Below are 26,908 nucleotides of genomic sequence, written 5' to 3' on the forward strand. Positions count from 1 at the left end.
CCTTGAATGTTCACCATCATGCTGGCTGCCAGCGTCAGGCTTTCCTGTGATAGCAGAAGATACTCTGTGCAAGAGGATCTCATTCCCTTCCCCACAGTGCTCTTGTGGCTGCAAGAGAGTGGGTCTCTTACCCTGCATGTCACTGGTTCCTAGCATTTAGAAAAGAACAGTGCTCTCTGAATATGCTTAAAGGAACATTTCCTTTATAGCTCCTGGACTCCTGGAACTGAGAAGTGGTAGGGAGTATTCACAGCTCTAGCAGTGATCCATGCCCTAACAGTTGTCCCATCCTAGGATTTGGGGCAGGGTACAAGAGAGAAAGGGGGCGCTTTTATTGTTTTACCTGCAGCAAACAGATTAGAGGCCTTTCAGCTTTTCCATAAGGCCTCCTTTCTCTTGCTGGATATTTGTGCCTTTGTAGGTAGCTCTGTCTCTTCCTTGTCAGGTGGAAAAGGGTAAAAGATCTGCCCAGCGCACTTTCTTCGTGTGTGTGTGTGTGTGTGTGTGTGCGCGCGCTTCAAAAACCAATAAACCATTCTGCCATTTTATTGAAGGAGATTGGGGTGGCAGGAGTGGATGTGGAGATGTATGTCTTGGCAACTGTCCCAATTTTCAAGCCAGCGTCTTGACACATGCTCCAAACAAGCTTTCCAGGGTTTAGAATGGCTGCTCTTTGGTGGAGAAATGCAAAGGGGAGAAGGGTAAGAAGCCTTTCTTTGCAAGATGTATAAGGCAGATCTCACAAAGTCTCCCCTACCCTCAAGTCTTCCTCCTAGCCCTCTACCAGCAGGCATAGGGGAACAAGGAATATTGGGTCCAGTCTGCCATGGGGCCTGGGGGGTGGCCTGAGGGCCCCTGTGTACTGTAGTCTGTAGGAAACCCAGAGTAGCTCATAGGGCGGTAGGGTGTTGGTGGAGGAACCACCCACTGGCTGAAGCTTTGGTCAGGGGTGTAGGGGCTGTACATGGGCCTCCGGGATCCTGCTTTCCCTGCCGGGTCAACAGCCATGGCCACCATCCCAGAGTAGTCCTGTGGAGGGAGAGTAGCAGGAAGTGGGGGGAGATTGGTGGCGAAGCCGCCGTCTGCTAGTTTGGGGTCTTGCTCAGGAACTGGGGCAAAGTCCAGCTGCGGGGGTCTGGCTCGGAATTCACTGAGAGATACTCTGTCGCGGAGGGCCCCCGAAAAGGAGCCTTCGCCAGCCTCGTGAAACCTAAAAGAGAAGCCAAGAAGAAGATGGAAACAAGGCGGAGCCCACCTCAAGAAGCAGGACCTTTCAGGGGTCCTGGTAGCAGCCTCCGCAGGTGGGCATCTTCTGAGAAAGCGTAAAAACGTGACCTGGGGCTTTGGTCCCTTGTCACGCCACCCAAGAAACCTCTTAACTCCACAAGGGCAGCACCCCATCCGTCCATTTAACCACCCACTGTGCATTGTCGGCCGCCTTTCCACATGAAAACCAGCCAAATCAGCCATTAAAAGCTTTTACATTTGGAATTGCTTGCTCATTCGTTCACTGCTAACGGAAATGAACACCAGCGGAGGGGAATCTCGTGGGAAAGTGTTTGCCTCTTGCCCTGACTGTGTTTCTGTATTTATAAAAATATATCTCTGCTGCCTTTTGGCTCTCACCGCCCCAGCAAGGCGGCTTACAAATTCCATAAAAAGGTTTCAGGTGTGTTTGAAGTGCAGAGAAGAAAATCAAATCTGCTCAGCGGAATAGTATAAAGAGCCTTTGCCTGAGCTTCTGGGACCCAGTAAGAGCCACCCCCTTGGAACAGAGACAATCCTGATGAGCCATTATGGCAGGAGTGTCTACAAAGTGATGCTACTCCCCAGCCCTCTCTTACCTGTATGCTTGTAAGGAGGAAGAGGGAGGCGGGGGAGGTGTTGGCACTTGCTCTTCTTGGGTGGTCCTTGCACTCTCCTCCACCCCCTGAGACAGAGCCTCTGCAGGGACAGAGGAGGAAGGGTGGCTGTTTTGCTCCGAGACCCAGATGGGGTAGCTGCCGTTGCCGACTGGAATGGCATAGCTCTCCTCCTTCACCTCCATGTTTTCATGCCTCGTAAGATCTGACACACACAGAAAACCAACAGTGAGAGTTTCCTCTACCAGGTCCATCTCCCAGCAGAAAAGCTTGCAAGGTACCTGGTCTGGTACCTACACCTGAACACAGCACCTGTGTTGAGGCTGCTTGAAGAGTCATGGGCTCACCTGAGGAGGCCTCAGAGCTGCCAAGAGCTGCCTTAGGATGGGTGGGTGGTGCTTGCTGGTGTCACAAACCAGGAGCCAGGCAAGGTGCCCATCATGGCATTAGCCAGGGGGATAAATCTTTTACAGTGGTGCCCCGCAAGACGAATGCCTCGCAAGACGGAAAACTCGCTAGACGAAAGGGTTTTCCGTTTTTGAGCTGCTTCGCAAGATGAATTTCCCTATGGGCTTGCTTCGCAAGACGAAAACGTCTTGCAAGTTTGTTTCCTTTTTCTTAACACCGTTAATACAGTTGCGGCTTGACTTCGAGGAGCAACTCATAGAACGCAGTGTACATAGTAGCCTTTTTTGAGGTTTTTAAAGACTTTGGTGATTTTTGAAGCTTTTTCAAGACTTCTTTTGCAGCCATTTGGTAAGTTAAGCTTTTAAAACTTTTTTGGGGGGGTTTTGGATTTTGGGTTGGGGTGTTTGGAATTCAAGGACTTGGTGTTGGGAAGGGGTTTGCAAGAATCTGGAAGCTTGTGGGTTTTTTTCTGCATTTTTATGATTTTCTGTGGCCATTGGGCCACTCTGCCTTTTTTTTAAAAAAAATCTGGGTTTGAATTTTGAAATGCTCTTTACAGTATGTGTGACTTTAAAGAGCACTTAATAAACTCTTGTTGTACCAAATTTGGCTTTGTTTGGACTTTTTTTGACCATAGGAACGCATTAATTGATTTTCAATGCATTCCTATGGGAAACCGTGCTTCGCAAGATGAAAAATTCACTAGACGAAAAAATTCGCGGAACGAATTAATTTCGTCTTGCAAGGCACCACTGTATGGCAGACCCCAGATCTCCCCTCCTTCCCTTCATTTTTGGCTTTGCTTGCATAAAGCTGTTGAGGCATATGTATCAGCATATAAATTAGCTTTTGCAAATATTCCGGGCATGTGTGTCTGGCCCTTGAGTACTTGGCAACTGCATGACTGACATGAGGTGGGCAGGGGGTGACTGAAACTGAAGCTCTGGCATGGAGTTGGGGGGTTTAAGTCTTTGCTGTGTGGCCTAATCCAGATGTTGTAGGGGGTGTGCTCTCCTGCTGCTTGCTGTGGGGGAGATGTTCCCCTTTGCTCCATTGGGAGCTTTTCTTTCCAGTGCCAGTTCAAGAACCCCAATCTGGACTGGAATGACTGCAGGGGGCAAATAATTAAAGCCCCCCCCCAACCGCCATCTAGATCAGGTCCCCAGACTTTTTTTTTAAGCCAATCACACCAAAATGGCTAATGGGATGCTTGAGGGCCAAACAAGATGGCTTGTGTTGATTGGGTGGCAGCTCCTCCGAATTTAACACACTCAGAAGGAATTCTACAAAATAAGAAAGTGAATAAATACTGGCATAATAAATAAATAATAATAATATTTTATTATTTATACCCCGCCCATGTGGCTGAGTTTCCCCAGCCACTCTGGGCAGCTCCCAATCGAGTGTTGAAAACAATACAGCATTAAATATTAAAAACTTCCCTAAACAGGGCTGCCTTCAGATGTCTTCTAAAAATCTGGTAGTTGTTTTTCTCTTTGACATCTGGTGGGAGGGCGTTCCACAGAGTGGGCGCCACCATCAAGAAGGCCCTCTGTCTGGTTCCCTGTAACCTCACTTCTCGCAGTGAGGGAACCACCAGAAGGCGCTTGGAGCTAGACCCCGGTGTCCGGGCAGAACGATGGGGGTGGAGACGCACCTTCAGGTATACTGGACCGAGGCCGTTTAGGGCTTTAAAGGTCAGCACCAACACATTGAATTGGGCTCGGAAACGTACTGGGAGCCAGTGTAGGTCTTTCAAGACCAGTGTTATATGGTTACCAGTCTAGCTGCTGCATTCTGGATTAGTTGTAGTTTCCGGGTCACCTTCAAAGGTAGCCCCACAAAGAGCGCATTGCAGTAGTCCAAGCGGGAGATAACTAGAGCATGCACCACTCTGGAGAGACAGCCTCCATAACTTATACAAGCTGTGTACTTTTTTTTATTTTTAGGGGTGGGGAAGAGCAGAGCATGGATGGGTCTGCCATTGAATTATTTCTAAAGAAAGCAGAACCAGTTTGGTTTTTGAAAAGTAAGTCCTGTTAAGTCACTAGTGGTTCCTTTTCTGGCTGGGCTCCACTTTGCCTCTCCTTTCTACCACCACCCATTGCTCCATCTCCAGCCTCCAGCACACCTGTAGCATGCTTTGGAAATGGGGAGCCAGATATAGAATGGATGCCAGCACATTCAGGGGATTCTGAGAAGCCTTTTGGCTCCCCCACCTGCATGATCAGCTGTACAGTCATACCTTGGTTCTTGAACTTAATCCGTTCCGGGAGTCCGTTCGACTCCCAAAACCGTTCGAAAACCGAGGCACGGCTTCCGATTACCTGCAGGAGCTTCCTGCACTCAAGCGAAAGCCACGTCAGACATTTGGCTTCTGAAAAGCTTTCACAAACCGGAACACTTCTGGGTTTGTGGCGTTTGGGAGCCAGGCCATTCAAGTACCAAGGTACCACTGTAATTTTTTCCCAAATGCAAATACATTTGCCGTTGAAATAAATTATCTGTAGTAGCGAATGCAGGCCGGTGTATGAACCGGCTCACACTTCTGCTGAGATCACATTTGAGGAAGGAAAACATTGCATCTTTACACCTCACTGTGGCCCATAAAAACCTGCAAAGCTCTCGGTGAAGTCAGCCAAATGCCGGGTGCCCTGGGTTTTTTTTTGGGGGGGGTGGGGGGGGCGATCAAGGCAGGTGATGCATCTACCCAATACCTGGCAGGGTTGTTGTTTGTTACCTGGTTCCTCCACGCCAAGTGTGGGTCCTTCCATCAATGTCCTCTTCTGACCTTTGGCTGAACTGTTCTTCTGAACTTTCCCCTCTCTGAGGAAAGAGCAATCAATGGTAGGCATTTTGCAGCTCTCTAGATTGGACCTTCCAAACCCCTGCTAGATGAGGAGCAGGGTAGGGCCCTGGGTTTGCCACAGATGCCTTAAAATGGCATAAGATCTTCCTCTTTGTCATGCAGGGACAGTCACAACTGTGCGTTTTAAAGGGCAGGTCCTGTGGGTTAAACCACATAGCCTAGGACTTGCCGATCAGAAGGTTGGCGGTTCAAATCCCCGTGACGGGATGAGCTCCCGTTCCTCGGTCCCTGCTCCTGCCACCCCTAGCAGTTCGAAAGCACGTCAAAGTGCAAGTAGATAAATAGGTACTGCTCCGGCGGGAAGGTAAATTGTGTTTCTGTGCGCTGCTCTGGTTCGCCAGAAGCGGCTTAGTCATGCTGACCACATGACCTGGAAGCTGTATGCCGGCTCCCTCGGCCAATAAAGCGAGATGAGCGCCGCAACCCCAGAGTCGGCCACGACTGGACCTAATGGTCAGGGGTCCCTTTGCCTTTACCTGAAAGTTGGCATTTCAACAGGTCTCCCATTGTGAGACAGAACCCCCACCCCAAAAAAACCCCACCCACACATGCAGGATATGACCCACCAGGCCATTCTCCACTGGTGACGGCTGTTGTCACCAGGAAGGCACCCAAGCCAGCCCTTGGCCCACCTGCGGGTGTTCTTCCCATGTTCTCGGAAGCCTTTAGCAAATGGATTGTTGTAGATCTTGAGTTTTGTGATCTGGAAAAAGAGACAAGAGTCTAGCGTTAGACCAAACACCTATCTCTGTTATCGCCCTGCCCTGCCCCACGTTTGGGATCTTGCCTTTCCAACTTGGCTGAGGACCAGAGAGCTGCCTCTTCTTCTCCCCAACCTTTGCAGAGAAATTTCAAGAAAGTCCCAGGAGACCTGCAGAACCCAGCCTTTAGTTTGCTCCTCTTTGCAGGCCAGAGTGCACCCTCTTCCCCACCTGTGTGGGGTGCCTGTCCTTCAGCAGTTTGGCTCAGAGAGTGTCTGAGCCACAGGTTCTGCCAATGGACCCCTGGAAGGGGCCACCTGTAGCAATGTATGGGCAAGAGGATCCTGCAGGGAGCTGTCACCGTATGTACGGCCACTAGGCCCTGGGTCTACAGAGATTTTAAGGCAGCTGCGCAAAATGTGTTGTGGGGACATGTGCTGCCAGGAAGGGCTGTGTGAGACCGGGGCTGGCTGGTGTCCTGCAGAACATGCTCCAGGTTGAAGACTCCCCTCCGTTTTGAATACAGTGGTGCCTCGCAAGACGAAAAGAATCCGTTCTGTGATTCTCTTCGTCTAGCGGTTTTTCGTCTTGCAAAGCAAGCCCATTGACGGATTAGCGGATTAGCGCTATTAGCTCTATTAGCTCTATTAGCGGCTTATCTGCTGATCGGATCAGCTGATAAGCGGCTTAGCGGCTTAGAAAAACGGGGGAAGGGAAAAATACCAGCAGGAACTCGCAAGACATTGTCGTCTTGCGAAGCAAGCCCATAGGAAATTTGTTTTGCGAAGCACCTCCAAAACGGAAAACTCTTTCGTCTAGCGAGTTTTCTGTCTTGCGAGGCATTCGTCTTGCAGGGCACCACTGTATAGGCCCCCTAATATTTGGGGAGCCCTGCTGTGTCCACGAGCAGCAACAGCCACAGCCCTCCACAGCTTTTGTAGCAGAGGCTCACGGAGAGGGCCCAGGTGACCCTTTGCTGCCCACCTTCTCGTTCTGGTATGCCGTGACGGAGGTGAAGACTGTCTCTGGGAAGCTGAAGGTTTGGAAGGCGCTCCAGTGGGTGCTGAAGAGGTTGTCTGCCTGCATGATGTGAAAGCGAGGCTTATAGCGATGCATGGAGTGGAGAATGACCTGGAGGGAGACACGGAGGAAGTGATGCAGTCAGGAAGCCTCCTTCAGTGGGAAGGGAGCACCTCAGCCAGTGTCTGAAGCTGAACGTCAAGGGGGGCTTGCCATCGTGCAATTGTGTGTGGGGGGGGGCTTGCCCAGAGAGAGAGAGAACAAGAGAGCGGTTTTGTGCAGGGGGAGCCAGGAAGCTTTGCTTAAGGCAAAATTAAATCCTTCTCCGGACTGATTTTTCGTGCCATTAAAGTACAGCGGCAAATAAAACATTTTAAATGTGTTGTAAAGTGCAATATACAAATGCGACACTAGATGGCGAAAGTGAGCTATGCCAAATTCAATGTAATTTTTTTTCAATTAAGGCATTTTCACAGCATTTTTTTGTGTCTGTAGATTCCACCTAAGAGTGGCAGCAGAGGGGCAAACACACCCTACTTTTTAAATCTAATTTTTATTAAATATTCTGTTTTACAATTTAAAGCACTCATTTTTACATCCTTAAGATATCAATCACTTCCCTTCCCTTTCCATGGTTCGTTTTACATATCATAAACCCCTGCATATTTTACAGAAATTATACCATTCAGTATTCCATTATCACATCCATCAAAACTTATTTACACTGTTGAATCTATCTTAACACTGCTAACGTTTTCAGCTGCACACAGTTATTTCCCATATATTCAATAAACGTTTTCCAATCTTTTCTAACCGTATGTTCCTCTTGCTCTCTTACTCTACATGTTAAATCTGCAAGTTGTGCATATTCTGTCAGCTTAAGTTGCCATTCTTCTTTAGTTGGGACCTCGCTCGTTTTCCATTTTGGGGCTAACAAAACACGGGCTGCAATAGTGGCATACATCAATAACCTTTTTTGACACCTGGGAATTTCAGTCTGAATTATCCCCGGACATGCCCTACTCTCTTGCAGCCCCAATGAGGGCCATGCAAGAGGGCGCTGCAGTGGATTGGGCCCTGCTTTCACCTGCCTCAGGCCTCCCCCCTCCTCTCCTTACCCTCACCCCCAATTTCGCCTAATGTCTCGCTGCACAAACTCCCTCTCTTCTCCCCAGCCCTCTCTTGACATACGTGGCCATGCTGGTCCAGAGTGTTGTTGGTCAGTTTGAGCTTCTGAAAGGAGATGGGCTCTTTCATCCAGTGGCTTCCCAGGGCAGGGGAGTCCGGGTGGACATAGGTCCGGCAGGGAGGCTGCGGCTCCGCCTTCCCAGCAACTTCCCACTGGTCCTTGTTCCACTGGGAGATGAGGAAGAGAAAAGATGAACAGACTCCCCCAGCATTTCCCGCCACATTCACTTCCCAGGTCACTGCTTGAACTGGGGGGATCACTCCTGAAGTGACCCCACAATCATCCTGAAGAGCTTGGGGGTAGTGGGGGAGTCTGCTGGCCATGGAGGAAGAAGAGCGTTTGGGCTGAACAAGCAGCTGAGGTCCAGCTTCCCAGTGCTGCAGATGCTGCTGCTTCAACCTTTCTGGGCCTGAGCCCTCAGGAGTCCCCCAAGCGCCCGAAGATAGACCCATAGAATTGTAGAGTTTGAAGGGACCCCATGAGTCATCTAGTCCAGCCCCCTGCAATGCAGAAATCTCAGCTAAAGCACCCATGGCAGATGGCCATCCAACCTCTGCTTGAAAACCAGAAAGTTCTTAAAAATCCGGAAAGTTCTTTAGCCGGAATCTCCTTTCCAGTACAGTGGTACCTCAGGTTAAGAACTTAATTCATTCTGGAGGTCCGTTCGTAAACTGAAACTGTTCTTAACCTGAGGCACCACTTTAGCTAATGGGGCCTCCCGCTGCCGCCGTGCCAACGGAGCACAATTTCTGTTCTCATCCTGAAGCAAAGTTCTTAACCTGAGGTACTATTTTTGGGTTAGCAGAGTCTGTAAACTGAAGTGTCTGTAACCTGAGGTACCACTGTAATTTGAAGCCTGATGGAGGTTTCCTTCTCACAACCTATTTTTATCAACATGTTTCCATTTGACTGCTGCTTCCACTAGCCCAGTAAAGGTAAAGGGACCCCTGACCATTAGGTCCAGTCGTGACAGACTCTGGGGTTGCGGCGATCATCTCGCTTTATTGGCCGAGGGAGCCAGTGTACAGCTTCCAGGTCATGTGGCCAGCATGACTAAGTCTCTTCTGGTGAACCAGAGCAGCGCACGGAAACACTGTTTACCTTCCCGCCAGAGCGGTACCTATTTATCTACTTGCACTTTGACGTGCTTTCAAACTGCTAGGTTGGCAGGAGCTGGGACCGAGCAACGGGAGCTCACCCCGACACGGGGATTCGAACCGCCAACCTTCTGATTGGCAAGTCCTAGGCTCTGTGGTTTAACCCACAGCGCCACCCGCATCCCACCCCCTACCCCAATAGACATGCCTAGAATGCTCCACAAAACAAATCCAGTCAGACAACGGCCTTTGTCAACCTGGAGACCTCCATATATTTTGGACTACAGCCCCCACCAGCCCTTGCTTGCCTGCACAGCCGCCCAAAGCAACTTAGGCTGGCAAAGGAGGAATACATACCAGAGCACTTTTATCAGAAGGAATCTGCCTAATTGCTGGGCCCTTAATCTGTTAAACCAGTTAGAAGGAGCCTGGATCACACCCAGAAACCGGGGAAAGCCTTTACCTTGTACCTGAAGCTGTCCATCGGCACAAAGTCCACCAGCATGAGATACTTCGCGTAGGGGATCAAGCCCGTAACTTTGATCTTGCACTGGGGAAACATCCGCCTGTGGAGAGGAGGAAAGATGCCCCTGTTTATGCTGGAAGCTTTTCAGAGGGGGTAGGGGAGAGCAGCAACCGAGAAAGAACATGAACTACCTCCGTGCCCTCAGGCCAGTCTCAGCTTTGACCAGAAGAAACTTGGCTTCAAAGCTGGGCTCATGGCTTGCGCAGCCGCAGGGGAAATAAGGTCCCAGTTTCTTTTAGATCAAGGTTCTAGGCCTCATCATTGTTTTAAAAGTGCTGGGAATGGGCACAAGATGTAGGTCACAACATTAGGATGGAAGATTGGGGAAAATTATGGAAAACTGATTTAAAATTTACAGATTGTTCCCTATTGAAGGAGAATTACATGAAGATGATGTATAGATGGTACACAACACCAGTGCAGGTCTTTGTTGGAAGCCACCCAGGGTGGCAGGGGAAACCCAGCCAGATGGGTGGGGTACAAATAATAAATTATCATTATCATCATCATCATCATCTTGCCAAAATAATTTTGAAAAGAATGAACTGAAACGGATGCTGGGATTCTGAAATCAGGAACGGAAGAAGCTGTTTTGATTGATCGATTGATAATTACATTCGTATTCCGCCCTGTACCTGCAGGTCTCAGGGCGGTTGACAAGACAAAACCACCATATTAAATATATGAAATACATAATAAAAACAAAAACAACCCAATAATTCCCTCCCCCCGCTCCCCAACACATTTTTAAAGGGCGTTGGATGTCAGCAGGAGCAGGGACTGAGCAACGGGAGCTCACCCCGTCACGGGGATTTGAACCGCGATCTTCTGATCAGCAAGCCCTAGGTTCTGTGGTTTAACCCACAGCGCTCCTACTTTCATCCAAATTTGTAAGGAAATGACAATATGAAGAAACTTCTAGGAAACCAGGGAAGGACAATGCACTTTGAAGTCTGCCTTCCATAGCCTGGTGCCCTCCAGATGTTTTGGCCAATTCCTATCAGCTCCAGCTGTATGATCCTGAGGCTGGAGAGAGCTGTAGCCCCTGAACATCTGGAGGTTGGGAAAGTGGGGGTTGCCTGAAGCAAAGCTGTGAGGGTGTGATCACCTGAGGAGGTGCTGCCCCGTCCCCTTGGCAAGGGCGACTTTCTAAGCCCCGAAGAAACAGAGATTCAAAAGGGCACAGAACAGGGTTCAGCTCACCGTCCAGATTTGGTGATGATCATCTCTGTTCCCACTTGGTGGAACTTCATCCAGAGGTCCATATCCTCGAGGGTGACCGCAATGGAGCTGTGAGGAGACGAGGCCTCCAAAGATTCGGGAAGAGTTTTGGCATCTTGGATGGAGAGAAAAGACAGAACCGGCACTTTGAGGGGGGGAAACCACGAAGAAATTTAGGATGGCTTCAGCTGTCATGGACCAGTCCATGAAAATGTCGGCCACCATAAATGTGTTAAAGAGTTTAGGGTGCTGGTTGCTTTTGTTAAAAGAAGCAAAGCCGGCTGGAATCACCCTAGACTTTGAGAAAAGCTTCCAACATTATCCAGCATAGGGGAACCCCCTTCCCAGGACCCCCAAATGCTGCGCCTTCCAGCGGAAGAAAGTCTTCCCCCAAGCTCTGCCTGCCCCCTGAAGGTTGCCTCTGCTGCCCTTCCAGCTTTTAATGCTTAGTGGATATTTTCTGCTTAAACTGCTAAACTCCCCTGTGGCTGGTACTCAGAGACGGCCATGGGCATTGCCAGCAAGAACACCAAACACATTTCTTTAGGGTTTTCATATAATCATAGAGTTGGAAGGGACCCTGAGGATCATCTTGTAGTCCAACCCATTTCAACGCAGGAATATGCAGCTGTCCATTTCGGGATCGAACCTGCAACCTTGGTGTTATCCAGCACCACAATCTAACCAATTGAGCTATCCAAGCTGTTCAAAGGAGAAATTAGAGGGTGGCGGTGGTGGGGGAATAGTAAACCACCTGTCCCCAAACCGTCTTTTGAAAAAGGGTGGGGGTTTTGTTGTTTGGGGGGGGGGATAGATAGAAAACTTCAACTCCCATCATAATTTACAATTGGCTCTGCTTTCTAGGGGGCTGATGGGAGCTGGAGTCCAAGAACAAAACCATATCTATCTATCTATCTATCATCTATCTATCTATCTATCATCTATCTATCTATCTATTGGTCAAGAACCAGTAGAGAAGGGAGGGAGGAAACAGCACATAAAGTATAATGCATTAAGTACAGTGTTAAATGTAGAATTAAAACCAATTGAAAATATTACAAAAAGTGGGAAATATAAAATAATTACATTAAAATGATTTTTTAAAAAACCAAAACAATTTAAGACAGATATGGGGGTGGGGATTTGAGATAGATAGCAATCCTGAAGCCACCAGCTGAACTAAGTAGGGGAAATCATTTTAAGATCAACAACAACAACATTTTAAGGATGGGGATTCTTTGCTTATTTCGCTTCCCTGTCAACCAGAGAGGGGGTGCGGAAGTGCTTAGTTTGTCTCAGTGAACCTCTTGGTGACAAACAGCAAAACCAACTTCCAATTCACAGGCAACCCCAAAGGCAAAACAAACCCTGCAGTTTCCTGCTTTGATTCAGCATTAATGGACTCCTGCAGAAGTGACACCCACTTTGCTGTGGACCGTTAACATCTCCTTGCCAGACTAGGCTCCATCTCCTCCAGCAGGGACTTGAAAGGAGCCACGAAAACTTTGGAGCAGAGGAGGATGCTTGTCCCCCACTGGTCGCAAACGGCTTCTCCTTAAAGAGAGGAAGGGAGGTGGGTTTCACAGAACGGATGGCTCTGGGCCAGGGGCAAGGGTGGGGGGGGTTCCCTGCAAGCAAGCTGGCAGGGCGGGTGCAGAATAAGCTCTGGTGGTACAGCAAAAGCAGTGGCAGAGAGGGGAATCGTGAGGCAGAGCCCAGGGCTCCAAAAAGAGAGACTTCTCTGCAAGGCAACTGCAGCACATTCTGCAAGGAATTAAGATAACGGGGCTGCTTCTCTTCAAATACCTGGGACATTTAAGAGGCTGGCACCCTGGCATTTGCTGAGCCATGCTGAGTGGTGGCACCGGTTCTTTTTGCAAAAGATGGGGGTGATTGCGCCTGGCAGGAAGCAAGTTTCAGAGTTTGACAGAACGTTATTTGGGCTGGCATGAAGCACTGCCCATTGATCAAGAAGCCTCAAGTTCTGAAACACTTTCTCGATCTAGAGGAGCAACCGATTTCATCAAATCGTTGCAACGAAAATGCTTAAATTTCAAGGGGTGTAGGAGGCGTGTGTGTCTTATTTGTTTGGCACATATGCCAATCTCTCTTCAATTTGTGGCTAGACTGTAGCTCGATGTGGTGTAAAATGAAAGAATTGTGGAATAAATCACAAAAAGAGTGCCTTTGGTGGATATATTAGTTGTTGATTAAAAAATAGATTAAAAAATGGGAGGAAAATCCTCAAAGTTTTCAGCTGAACCTCCTATAAGTCCCTGCTTCTGCCTCCCTCCCAATCCCCCATTAAGAGGCATCTGCCGGCCCCTGATAGACAAGCAAAGCACACACACACTTTCCCCAGGTTGAGCCACAAAGAAGCAAACAGCCCCCAACCAACAGATTCCCCCCAAACAAGCAAAGCCTTCAGCCCAAATGGCAAGGCAGCCTGGCAACGGGGGACCATTTGGGGTCACTGGGGACAATGTCCTTCATCCCTAGCATATGTCTCCTTACATCGGCAGAGCATTTGCTATGCAGCATGATAAAAACAAAAAGAAAAATTATTATTTATATGCCACCTGTCTGACTGGGTGGCTCTGAACAAAAAATAGTAAAAACACAACACAACTTTACACACTAAAAACTTCCCTGCCTTCAGCATGGTCACGGAGTTACACCATGCAGCATTTCACCAGTGACAGCCTGTTGGTGGAACAGATTTGATTACCACTGAAGGTCCCAGGAGAAGTTTCTGACCCTCTGCTAAGCAAACCAGCGGAGGAGTGCGGTTTGGAGCAAGCGCATCTGAGCTCCAGAACAGAAATAAAAGTTCAGGAGGCGTTTCTGACCACCTGGGAGACCCACAAAGAGGCAGAATGAAGCCCGCTTGTTGGGTGGGGGTGCAGAAGAAGAGTTGTTTAGACTGGGGTGGGGTATAATACATACATACATACATACATACATACATACATACATACAGCCCATCTGACTGGGGTTCCTCAGCCACTCAGCTTCCAACAAATTAAAACAGAATACAACATCAAACATTAACAACTTCCCTTTAGGTGTCTTCAGAAAGTCAGATGGTTGATATTTCCTTAAAATCAGGTTTTCCTCAATGCAGTCCTGCCCCACGGTTTGTGTGGGGAGAGTGGCATGGAGACAGCAGGCTGCCCACACTTCGTGAGATAAAACACACTCTGGTCCCAATCCAGGAGAGGCAATCAATACAAGAGCGCAGCCTGACTGGTGGGGCTTTGCTCTGTTCCCACTGTACAGAAAGTCACCACAACTAACCTAGCAAGCCAGGCGGACACAGCTTCCCTCCTCTCCCCTCTAGGGCTTAAGAAATCCAAGAAGGCACAGCACCTACCTGGTCCGGCTTGCATCTTCCCAGGTGCTGGAAGGAGCCAGAGAGATGTGTGAGGATAGTTGCAGGAGTCTAGACCCAAACACACAACAGAGAGGCCAAAGGAGGAAAGACTCAGCTTGGAGCCAAGGTGAGTTCCTGGCTTATGAAGGTTTAACAAGTGGGGAGGAGCCAGCCCCTTCTCTCTCTCTCTCCCCCCCCCCAACCTTTGATGTCCAGCAGGAACAAAGAGAGGAAATATCTGCTGCTGCCCTTCAATGGCTGGAGAGAGGAGAAGCCCAGTGAATTAACATGGCTTTGAGATACAGGAAACCCCACCAGGAGAAGGAAAGACCCCTCCCTGGACGGCTAATGCCCACTCAGACCAGCCAAGCGGCAGGAGGTGCCAGGGGGCCAGGAACACCAAGGGACCCCTCATCCTTACACCAGGGCCAGGGTTCATTAAGGTAAAGGTAAAGGGACCCCTGACTATTAGGTCCAGTTGTGGCCGACTCTGGGGTTGCGGCGCTCATCTTGCTTTATTGGCGTACAGCTTCCGGGTCATGTGGCCAGCAGGACTAAGCCGCTTCTGGCGAACCAGAGCAGTGCACGGAAATGCCTTTCATCTTCCCGCCAGAGCGGTACCTATTTATCTACTTGCACTTTGACGTGCTTTCGAACTAATAGGTTGACAGGAGCAGGGACCGAGGAACGGGAGCTCACCCCGTCACGGGGATTCGAACCGTCATCCTTCTGAGCGGCAAGTCCTAGGCTCTGTGGTTTAACCCACAGTGCCACCCACATCCCAGCCAGGGTTCATTACCCAGAGGCAAATGGGTCCCCTCCTGGCGCACTGACTGCCCCCAACTAAAGCAAAGCTTCACCCTGAGAGTGGCTGGCTGGCCCAGCGCTTCCCGTCTCACTGAAGCCCAGCGGACAAGCGAGACCAGAAGTTCCCCTCCCTTCTCCTCATGCGTCCTCATCCACTTCTGTTTTCCAAAGCGCAAGCATCTCGGGATGTTGTTGTTGCCATTGCTGAGCCGAGCTCTTCCCCAGAACTGGCTGCATTTCCAAGTACCAGTTCATAGAATGGTAGGATCCAACCCCCGGCAACGCAGGTCTCTTGCCCGGTGCAACCATCCATGGTTGGGCTCCAAACACCAACCTTCTGGTTAACTGCCAGGCGCACTGGCTCACTGGCTGCACATCACTGTGGACCCGTCCCAATAGCCCCTTTACTTTGCACCCAGTGGGTGCCACAACCACAGCCTGGCGCTATCCTTGGGAATGCTGCCTTTTCACCCCACCTGGCCGCTGCCATACTGGTTTTGATCCAAATGGAGAACAAGAACAACTAGTTGCGTTTTTAAGACAGCAAAGTGCCCGCAGCCCAAGTATGCTGCTCCAAGGCAAAATCCAGCCCCCCACTCCCCTGTTTGTTCCGGGTCTTGCAGAAGACAAATCTAAACAGGGAGTACTGTTATTATGATTGGCTTGGTATTATGCTCCCTGTTATGCTTTTTACCAGGTTTTGATTACTGATGCTCTGTAAAATGTGTTCTTAATGTGGTGCACTGCCCTGGGATCTTTTGATAAAGGGCAGAATATAAATCAAATTAATAAATAACAACTTGGAGGCAAGGAAGGAGGATGGAGGTGTGTGGGGGGTGTCCTATCCAGAATCTGGAGGGGTGGGCTGCTCAAAAAGACTCCTATTCTTGCAAAACAAAAGGAAGACTTATTTTTCTCCACCTCAACCCCCCACTCCTTCCTGGTTAGTTAGCAGCATGGGAGGAAGATGTGAAATGCTTCACAGCCACTCGACAGCCCCAGGAGAGGAAAATGCAAAGGCAAGTGCTCTTTCAAAGGGCTCCACAGGCAGCTGCAGCCTTCATTGCTGTCCAGCCCATGCTCTTCCTCTGACTAGAAACTGACTGCGATCCGACACACGTTTACTTGTAAGTAGAATCATAGAATCATAGAATCATAGAGTTGGAAGAGACCACAAGGGCCATCGAGTCCAACCCCCTGCCAAGCAGGAAACACCATCAGAGCACTCCTGACATATGGTTGTCAAGCCTCTGCTTAAAGACCTCCAAAGTAGGAGACTCCACCACACTCCTTGGCAGCAAATTCCACTGTCGAACAGCTCTTACTGTCAGGAAGTTCTTCCTAATGTTTAGGTGGAATCTTCTTTCTTGTAGTTTGGATCCATTGCTCCGTGTCCGCTTCTCCGGAGCAGCCAAAAACAACCTTTCTCCCTCCTCTATGTGACATCCTTTTATATATTTGAACATGGCTATCATATCACCCCTTAACCTCCTCTTCTCCAGGCTAAACATGCCCAGCTCCCTTAGCCGTTCCTCATAAGGCATCGTTTCCAGGCCTTTGACCATTTTGGTTGCCCTCCTCTGGACACGTTCCAGTTTGTCAGTGTCCTTCTTGAATTGTGGTGCCCAGAACTGGACACAGTACTCCAGGTGTGGTCTGACCAGAGCAGAATACAGTGGCACTATTACTTCCCTTGATCTAGATGCTATACTCCTATTGATGCAGCCCAGAATTGCATTGGCTTTTTTAGCTGCCGCGTCACACTGTTGGCTCATGTCAAGTTTGTGGTCAACCAAGACTCCTAGATCCTTTTCACATGTACTGCTCTCAAGCCAGGTGTCACCCATCTTGTATTTGTGCCTCTCATTTTTTTTGCCCAAGTGCAATACTTTACATTTCTCCCTGTTAAAATTCATCTTGTTTATTTTTGCCCAGTTCTCTAATCTGTCAAGGTCGTTTTGAAGTGTGATCCTGTCCTCTGGGGTGTTAGCCACCCCTCCCAGTTTGGTGTCATCTGCAAATTTGATCAGGATGCCCTTGAGTCCATCATCCAAGTCGTTGATAAAGATGTTGAATAAGACCGGGCCCAAGACAGAACCCTGTGGCACCCCACTAGTCACTCTTCTCCAGGATGAAGAGGAACCATTGATGAGCACCCTTTGGGTTCGGTCAGTCAGCCAGTTACAAATCCACTGAGTGGTAGCATAGTCAAGACCGCATTTTACCAGCTTCTTTACAAGAATATCATGGGGCACCTTGTCAAATGCCTTGCTGAAATCAAGGTAGGCTACATCCACTGCGTTCCCTTCATCTACCAGGCTTGTAATTCTGTCAAAAAACGAGATCAGGTTAGTCTGACATGACTTATTTTTCAGAAATCCATGCTGACTATTGGTGATCACAGCATTCCTTTCTAGGTGCTCACAGACTGTTTGCCTAATGATCTGCTCCAGAATCTTCCCTGCTATTGATGTCAGACTGACTGGGCGGTAATTATTTGGGTCCTCTCTTTTCCCCTTTTTGAAAATAGGGACAACATTTGCCCTCCTCCAGTCTGCCGGGACTTCGCCTGTTCTCCAGGAATTCTCAAAGATGACTGCCAGTGGTTCTGAGATCACATCTGCCAGTTCTTTTAATACTCTTGGATGCAGTTCATCTGGCCCTGGAGACTTGAATACATCTAAACTAGCCAAATATTCTTGTACTATCTCCTTAGTTATTCTGGGCTGTGTTTCCTTTGCTGAATCATTTGCTCCAAATTCTTCAGGTCGGGCATTGTTTTCTTTATCGGAGAAGACTGAGGCAAAGAAGGCATTGAGTAGTTCAGCCCTTTCTGTGTCCCCTGTTTGCATTTCACCATCTTCTCCTCTGAGTGACCCCACAGTTTCTTTGTTCTTCCTTTTGCTACGAACATACCCATAAAAGCCTTTTTTGTTGCTTTTAACCTCTCTAGCAAGCCTGAGTTCATTCTGTGCTTTAGCTTTTCTGACTTTGTGTCTACATGTGCTGGCTTTTTGTTTGAATTCCTCTTTGGTGGTTTCCCCCCTTTTCCATTTTTTGTACACATCCTTTTTTAATCTTAATTCAGTTAAAAGTTCTTTAGATAGCCACCCTGGCTTCTTTAGGCACCTTCCATGTTTCCGTCTCATTGGTATTGCCTGACGTTGTGCTTTTAGTATCTCCCTCTTAACAAACTCCCAGCCATCATGAACTCCCTTTCCTTTTAGTATTGTTGTCCATGGGATCTCACCCAGCACTTCCCTAAGTTTTATGAAGTCGGCTTTCTTATAGTCAAGAAATTGAGTCCTAGTATGCTTGGCTGCTCCTTTCCGCTGTATAGTAAACTTCAGAAGAGCATGATCACTCGCGCCTAATGATCCTTCCACTTCTACCCCACTAACCAGGTCATCAACATTGGTTAGGACCAGATCTAAAATGGCTGTTCCTCTTGTTGCTTCTCCCACTTTCTGGACAATGAAGTTGTCTGCAAGGCCAGTGAGGAATCTGTTTGACCTTATGCTCTTGGCTGAGTTTGACGTCCAACAAATATCCGGGTAATTGAAGTCCCCCATTACTACTATCTCCCTTCCTTTTGCATGCTTGGCCATCTGTTCCAGGAAGGCATCATCTATGTCCTCCGTTTGGCTTGGGGATCTATAGTAAACTCCCACAATGAGGTCTCTGTTATTCTTCTCTCCCTTAATTTTGACCCAAATGCTCTCACTTTGGCTTTGAGGATCTAAATCTTGGATCTCTTCACAGGTATACACATCCCTGACATATAACGCCACTCCTCCTTTCTTGTCTGGTCTGTTTCTCTGAAATAGATTGTATCCCCCCATTATTACATTCCAATCGTGGGACTTATCCCACCAGGTTTCAGTGATGCCTATTATGTCATATTTAGTTTGCTGTACCAAGAGCTCAAGCTCATCTTGTTTATTTCCCATGCTTTGCGCATTAGTGTACAGACATTGAAGTCCATTAATCATTCCCCCGTGTCTCTTATTTAAGGATTTTTTCCTCCCAAAACTAGGTCCGTGTGCTGTTTTCTCCATTTGGTCTATGACATTTGGATGATCATCTTCATTAATTGATAGGCTCCTACCTTCAGGAGCACTGTCTCCCTCCCCCACATTAGTCAGTTTAAAGCCCTCCTGATGAGGTTTCTGAGATTTTTGGCAAAAACATTTCTCCCAACCGTTGTGAGGTGCAGCCCATCACTTGCCAGAAGTCCATCTTCAAGAAACTGCAGTCCATGATCTAAGAATCCAAACCGTTCCTGTTTACACCATTTGCGAAGCCAGCTGTTCACTTCCACTATTTTCCCCTCTCTCCCTGGGCCACGTCGTTCAACTGGGAGGACAGACGAGATGACAATTTGTGCATTTAGTTGCTTCAATTTCCTGCCGAGAGCCTCGTAGTCTCTTTTGATCTTCTGGAGGCTATTGCTTGCAGTGTCATTGGTTCCCACATGAACCAAGAGGAAGGGGTATTTGTCAGTGGGTTTTATGATTCCTTGCAGTCGTTCAGTTACATCTTGGATCTTAGCCCCGGGGAGACAGCACACTTCCCGAGACATCTTGTCAGGCCCACAGATCACTGCTTCTGTTCCCCTCAGTAGGGAATCCCCTATCACCACTACACGCCTCCTCTTGGGTTTGGTCGGGGTTCTTCCGTGAGCTGTCCGTTCCAAGGTCGCCTGCACATTCCCTGAGGACTGACTTTGCTGCTCGTCTTCATATACCTGATCGACTGTAATGAGGGAGAGATCCTCAAATGGAGTCTGCTCTTCGTCTTCCATGCTAGGGGAGAGGACCTCAAAGCGATTGTGTATTTCTAAGCAATCAGAGTGAACCCTGGGCCTCCTACTTCTTTGAGTCACGTTTCTCCATATATCTGGCTCCTGTGTTGGTGAACTAGACTCCTTCTCAGGGGAGTCCCCTGTCTCCTCCTTGGTGGAGACGGTGTGCTCTGTTGCTTCCAAGAAGAGCTCCAGCTCTCTAATTCTTTGGAGCGTAGCTACACGTTCCTCCAGTTGCTGGACTTTGTCTTTTAAGAGAGCAATCAACATGCAATTGCTGCAGGTAAAGCTGCCTGCAACCTTTGGCAAGATGGCAAACATTGCGCAGGAATCGCAGGCGACTGCAGCTGTTCCCTCCCCTTCCATCTTGAGATCGTGTCGTTGGGGTTGGCTACAGAGGTCCTCCATCATAAAAAGCTTGAAGACAGGACAAATAACTTCCCACACACAAAAAAACACCTAGATCTCCCCCCACAAACGTTTGAGACTAGCTCCCCTAAATCTAAAAGACGGATCTAACTGCGCGCGCCGCTAGGCGCGCGCCGCTGCCCTGCAAACTCTGATAAGCTCCTCCCACAGCTAATCCCCTGCCTCAACAGAAACCCTGCCCCCTCTGACCTTTACACAGGGAAAACAGCTAATGAGCCACAAAGAAACACACACACACAAGAAAACCCTTTTTGCTCCTTCTTCATCTGATGCCCTGCAAACTCTGATAAGCTCCTCCCACAGCTAATCCCCTGCCTCAACAGAAACCCTGCCCCCTCTGACCTTTACACAGGGAAAACAGCTAATGAGCCACAAAGAAACACACACACACAAGAAAACCCTTTTTGCTCCTTCTTCATCTGATGCCCTGCAAACTCTGATAAGCTCCTCCCACAGCTAATCCCCTGCCTCAACAGAAACCCTGCCCCCTCTGACCTTTACACAGGGAAAACAGCTAATGAGCCACAAAGAAACACACACACACAAGAAAACCCTTTTTGCTCCTTCTTCAACTGATGCCCTGCAAACTCTGATAAGCTCCTCCCACAGCTAATCCCCTGCCTCAACAGAAACCCTGCCCCCTCTGACCTTTACACAGGGAAAACAGCTAATGAGCCACAAAGAAACACACACACACACACACACACACAAGAAAACCCTTTTTGCTCCTTCTTCAACTGATGCCCTGCAAACTCTGATCTAAAGCAGCCTTTCTCAACCTGTGGGTCCCCAGATGTTGTTGAACTACAACTCCTATCACCCCTAGCTAGCAAGACCAGAGCTCAGGGATGATGGGAGTTGTAGTCCAACAACATCTGGGGACCCACAAGTTGAGAACCGCTGGAACCAGCGGGTTATATGCAACCAAGTTCTGCCCAGAGTACACCCCTGTGAATGACGGCTATTATTCCTCATTGGTCTCCTCTGCGTAGAACATTGGGGGGGAGGAACTTACTCACAAGTAAATGCGCCCAGGATCCCTGCGCTCTTTAACTGCATGCCTTTCATTTAGCTCAAACTTGGGTCTCCAGCTGTTGTTAGACTACAACTCCCATCATCCCTGGCTAGCAGGAGCCTGGTAAGGGGTGATGGGGACTGTAGTCCAAAAACAGCTGGAGGCCTAAGTTTGGGAAACCCTGATTTAGCTTCTGTTTCTGGGCTGGGGGCAGAGGGAGAGAGAGAGAAATAAAGGAGAGCATAATGCGGCCGGGCTCAGCACCCACTTCCACCAATAATAAGAAAGTCAAGTTTGCTTTGCCACCCTCACTGCCCCCTCCCCAGTGCAAGGGGACAGGAGAAAAAGCCCATCAGGCCAGTGGCGTAGCGTGGGTTGTCAGCACCCGGGGCAAGGCAAGTAATTTGCGCCCCCTAACCCGTGGATTTGCGCCCCCTAACCCGTGGATTTGCGCCCCCTAACCCGTGGATTTGCACCCCCTAACCCGTGGATTTGCGCCCCCTAACCCGTGGATTTGCATCCCCTAACCCGTGGATTTGCGCCCCCTAACCCGTGGATTTGCGCCCCCTAACCCTAACCCCCAGATGTTGCGCCCGGTGCGGCTGCCCCCCCTGCACCCCCCACTCTACGCCACTGCATCAGGCAGACCCCCACAGCCCCACCCCCCTGAAAGCTGCAGGACTACATGGCTGTACCTCTCTTTTCTGGCTCAGTTGGGTCCTTTTCCGCTTTGAGGAGCTCCAGCTCCCTTGACCGCTCTGGGGAGGGAGCCATGGCAGGCAAACCAGCCCCCCACCCCCCTCAGGTGTGACGCCAAATCCTCGCATTTCACACACTTCCTCCACAGAACAAACTCTGCTTTCCTTCTCGTCCCCCCACTCCGGCCCGCAAGCCTTTTGGTTCTTGGCAAGCGCCATGGGCCCAGGCCACACCCCGAACTTTGCAGCCAAGGGGTGGGGAATTCGAACCTGGATCTCCGCAGGCAAAGTCCAGCATCCAGCTGAGGTGGCCCCTTTGCCCAGAGTGAACCGCTGCTTTCATGAGCCGCAGAGGGTGCTGCTTTTGTGTGTCCCGTTCAGGAGCCCCAAGAGAAACTCCAAGACACATGTCCAGCCCTACACAAGAGCTGCACAGTGTCCAAAATGGGGTGGGGGTGGGAGGAAGAGAGAAAATATATATCTGAGAGACCTTAAAGTTCTGAGTGGGGATGGGGGGACTCACAGCAACATTCAAAAGAGCAGCCATCCCATTAGTGGCAACTAAAGATTGGGGGGGGGGGGGAGAGAAAGGGACAGCAATTTTACTTTCACACCAAAGAGTTTATTGGCATCTCTCAAAGAGCCTCTGAATAGCTCTCAAGGGAGGAGAGGAAAGTGTTGATAGCTCTGGAGGGGGGGGGAGATTGAGGGGGCAGGAGGGGCCGCTCCAGGCAGGGTCCCATGGGGGCCTGAGCTGAAGGATGGGCTGGGAGGAGATGCAGGGGGGGGGGCAGAGGAGGCCTTCAGGACATTTGCTTCCTTCCCCAGTGGATGCCGAGGCAGCAAACAGGCCCTGCTACAGGCAGGCAGAGAGGCAGGATCAGGGCCAGCCCGCCAAACCCACATTGAGAAGCAGAGACTGGATTAGACCTTTGGCCTGATCCTGCAGGCTCTGCAAGGTGGCTGCTTCAGGACCTTCTTGTGAGCCACAGGCAGGCACTGGTTGGCAGGGGAAAACCACATGTGGCTGCTGGATCACAGAGTCCAGGATGATGTTTTCAGAGGTGCTGATCGATGGAAGGCGCCGAGCTCAGGTCAAAATGGACCAGCTTTAATCGCACCTCAATCTGCGGCCACCTTGAGCAGCCTAACCCCTCACTATGGGAAAAGGTGGTACCCCAACAACAGACCCCAAAGCGCTACCCTGCAGTGCAAAATTAGCAATGTAGGCTCACATCACAACATCCTTCTCAGCTTCAGAGGAAGGCAGCACTCAAGCCACCCCCAGAGGAAGTGGGGTGCCCCCTCATCTTCTGCGTAACAACCACCCAGGCCACGGCCTAGCGCATCTCCCTTGCCTCAGCCCAAACAGACTCTGCCAGGAGCAGAGGGGAGGTGGAAAAACAGGCCAAAATGAGGGAAGGGAAAGCGCTGACTTACCTCAGCCCTTGGCCTGCCGTCGCTGTGAGCTTCTGACTGGAATGGCAGGGCTTGAGAGCTAGGCCATGATGGGGTGGTGGGGAGTTCCGCTGGTGCAGCAATGTCTTCAATGATGGGGTGGCACTTCCAGTGCCTACGATCAGCTCCAGGGCTGCCCGTTGAGTGAAGGTTTGGTCACGTGAGAGCCAATTCCTGACCTAGAGCCCAGGAGAACCTCCTGGGAATGGCAGCAAACACAGCTCCTGATGAGGACAGGGACTGAATAATGCTCTCCACCAACTGTTCTTGGTGTGAAATTATGCTAGGAGAGGGAGTCATCGCCCCCAAGGTCCTCTCCCCCCTTAAAAAAAACTCCCCTTTGCATCTGTTTGCTGTTATCTGCTGACTTCTCTCTCAGATGCCAGGGTTTCCTGTCCTCTCCTTTGGTCAGCCAAGAAAGGAAGTGGATCTGGGAAAGACAGGCAGGTGGATCCCGTAGGGGTGGCCACTAACTCACATGGTGTTGTTGTTTTTTACGAAGGATCAGGCCAATCTGTGGTTCTGAGCCAGATTGAGCCTCCATGTAGAGTGGCACTCTATCTGACACTGCTGGGCCAAAGATGTGAGGCCATGGAATGACCTCGGGAAATTGCTTGGCACTCGGGAGGAGGGGAACATTTGGGTCCTGCCTGTCAATGTGGCCAGCAATTTTGTTGTTGTCATGGATGTGGACACCGGTCTTTGGGGAGAAAACCACTCATGAACCTCCAATTAAAGCACAAATGGGCTGGTTCCCTTTGAATTTATTATCCCATTAAGTAGTGGAAATGCAAAGAGGCGGTGGCAGAAACATGGACCATTTACTCTCTTCTCTTTCCTTCGTTTTACAATCACTTTTGGCTTCTTCCTTTAAAACACACACAAGCCATTAAGTGTGCAGCTGAGGGCCTCTCACACTACACAACTCTGCCCCTGAGCAGCTTTGATGCTCTTTTTTGGGCAAAAGGGGAGATGAAGTAGCAGACAGACTGAGCACCTGCTAACCACACACACACAATGGTGTGGTGTTTTGTTTTTTTTTGGGGGGGGAACAGATTTGAATCTCACCAGGAGGCAGGGAAAGAATCATACTGGCTAGGAGGTACCATCTCTGACCCATTTGTAATGCTTCAGGATTTTTTTGGAGATCCTTAAAAAAAAGCAGCCTAAGAAGACTCCTACAGCAGCTGGATCTGGCCTGAGTGTGGGCCCATCTAGTCTAGCAACCTGTTCTCACAGTGGCCACCCAGCTGCCCCAAATGGACTCCCCTCAAGAAGTCCAGAGAAGATCCAGTTTGAGCTTCATGGGTTTTTGCTCCCAAGCTCTGTGCCAGATGGTCACAACCAGAGACACAAATACCTCCACTTCCAATGTTTTGAGCAATGGAACAGGATGTGTGTGTGTGTCAGTTTTCAGTCTGTCAAGATCCCCGTTGCTTTCCCAAGAACCCCCAATATTGCCAGCCAAAGCCCGGTGCAAAATACACAAGCTTAAGCCTAAATAATTATGCTCTCCATCCCTTCTCACAAATCCTTTCTCCTGTTTTCCAGGAAATGGAACAAGAAAATAGAAGACGTTCAGGTCAATGAAAAGGATACACGGCGATAAGAGAGAAGAGGTTCTTCTGTCCTCTTAAATTGTGCCATTTGGTATTTATCCCCAAACATGTCAGTGGGCGGTGGCGGGGGCAATTTGCCATCTGCAACACTAACACATGCCAGGAAATCACTCTGTCTTTCATATAGAAGTCATATCTGTCTTAATTACCAGAAACAGCTCTCAGGGGTCTGGTCAGTTTTTCTAATAAGGCTTAAGTGTGGTCCCATTGCTCAACTGGAGTCTCATCCTTTGCCCACAATATTTTGGCAATTATTAGAGATAAGCAGCTTCCAGTAAGAAGCTTGCAAGTTGCTCGTTAAGAAAGTTAGCTGGTCTGTTTTATTTCTACATTTATATCCCGCTTTCCCCCACAATGAGATCTGGACATGGTCTGGAATTTCCTCTCTCCTTTTTACCCTCACCTACAATCCTGCAAAGGGACGCGGGTGCCACTGTGGGTTAAACCACAGAGCCTAGGACTTGCCGATCAGAAGTTCGGCGGTTCAAATCCCCATGACAGGGTGAGCTCCCGTTGCTCGGTCCCTGCTCCTGCCAACCTAGCAGTTCAAAAGCACATCAAAGTGCAAGTAGATAAATAGGTACCGCTCTGGCGGGAAGGTAAACGGCGTTTCCGTGTGCTGCTCTGGTTCGCCAGAAGCGGCTTAATCATGCTGACCACATGACCCGGAAGCTGTACACCGGCTCCCTCGGCCAGTAAAGCGAGAAGAGCGCCGCAACCCCAGAGTCGGCCACGACTGGACCTAATGGTCAGGGGCCCCTTTACTTTTACCATCCTGCAAGGTGGGCAGGGCTGAGAGGCAGTGGCTGGCCCAGAGGAAAAGGTGGGGAGTTACTACAAGTGGGGTGTGTGAAAGGAGAGACCAAGAGAAGGACCACTACCCCTTTTCCACTTACAGCCATTTCCTGCCAGAATTTGACTTTCCAACTTGGGCTTTTATTAAACGCTAGCACTAAATCAAGCAGTAAGTACTAGGAGGAGAACGGCTTTTAATTTGTTCAATACTTATTGACGCAGCAGAGGCTGATGGCCTGGCTTCCCTTTAATGGGAGTTTTCTTAAGAGGTGCTTGTAAAGAGATCCCTCCCCTGACTGCCTAATTGAGACCTTTCAGACTCCAGCCTCTAATTGCCCATATAAATCCTTGGGAGCAAGCAGAGGCAGCCTTTATCTCACAAGTGGAAGAATTAAAACAAGTCACCTTTAATCTCCCCATGACAGCAGGAAAACAGAAGATGCATTGTCAGGGCTGGTCATCCATCCCTATAATATCGCAATCTGCAACTAATATGTGGAACACACACACCCCACCCAAAAAACTTGCTTTGAAAATCAGGACCGCATGTTGCAAAACAAAAAAGCCCTAGAGCAGCCTCAGCTGCGATGACAGAATCGGATTCTAGATGGACAAGCAAGACAGTGACTGCAGAGGGTTGAGTGAATGCCCTGATGGTTCAGGTATGTGTAGCGGTGGAGCAAGCCGATAGGGCGCTTGGAGCGGCGTCTAGGGGCAGGGCTAGCCGCCTGCGGGGTCGGGGTCAGCCAGGGCAGGACGCTCCGATGAGTCTGCCTGCCTCCAGCCACCCTACAGCCGAGGGGGAGGCAGCTGGTGGACCGCTTGAGCAGTGCGGAGCCTGTGCGCGCCAAAGCCACGTGGCTCGGGCGCACTGCAGGCCCCGCGGTGAGTGCTGCCTGGCATTTTGTCATCCCCCTCAGTGGTGACACCCGGGGTGTCCTGCCTCCACCGCACCACCCTTGCTCCACCGCTGGGATCTGGCCTGAGATCCAGGGACAATGGAGGGTTGCTTGCATG

General features: G+C 49.6%; 1 protein-coding gene across 4 annotated transcripts; it reads right to left on the reverse strand.

The window, feature by feature from the left end:
* Nucleotides 1-96: 96 nt before the first annotated feature.
* Nucleotides 97-25,811, reverse strand: LOC309521055 (T-box-containing protein TBX6L-like). 4 transcript variants are annotated; one of them, XM_082203319.1, is made up of 9 exons: nt 23,460-25,811; nt 10,876-11,008; nt 9,610-9,712; nt 8,052-8,216; nt 6,825-6,971; nt 5,772-5,842; nt 5,011-5,096; nt 1,845-2,067; nt 97-1,210 (listed from the first exon to the last, which is right to left on the reverse strand). In XM_082203319.1, exons 2-9 carry the CDS (start codon nt 10,935-10,937, stop codon nt 781-783), a joined length of 1,287 nt encoding a protein of 428 aa, XP_082059445.1. In that variant the 5' UTR covers nt 10,938-11,008; nt 23,460-25,811; the 3' UTR covers nt 97-780. The 4 variants fall into 4 exon arrangements, with proteins under 4 accessions (XP_082059445.1, XP_082059446.1, XP_082059444.1 ...); XM_082203320.1 differs by lacking the exon at nt 23,460-25,811 and adding an exon at nt 23,255-23,305; XM_082203318.1 differs by lacking the exon at nt 23,460-25,811 and adding an exon at nt 14,267-14,702.
* Nucleotides 25,812-26,908: the final 1,097 nt, after the last annotated feature.

The sequence above is a fragment of the Podarcis vaucheri genome, assembly GCF_965113315.1.
Source record: "Podarcis vaucheri genome assembly, chromosome: 16".
Classification (NCBI taxonomy): Eukaryota; Metazoa; Chordata; class Lepidosauria; order Squamata; family Lacertidae; genus Podarcis; species Podarcis vaucheri.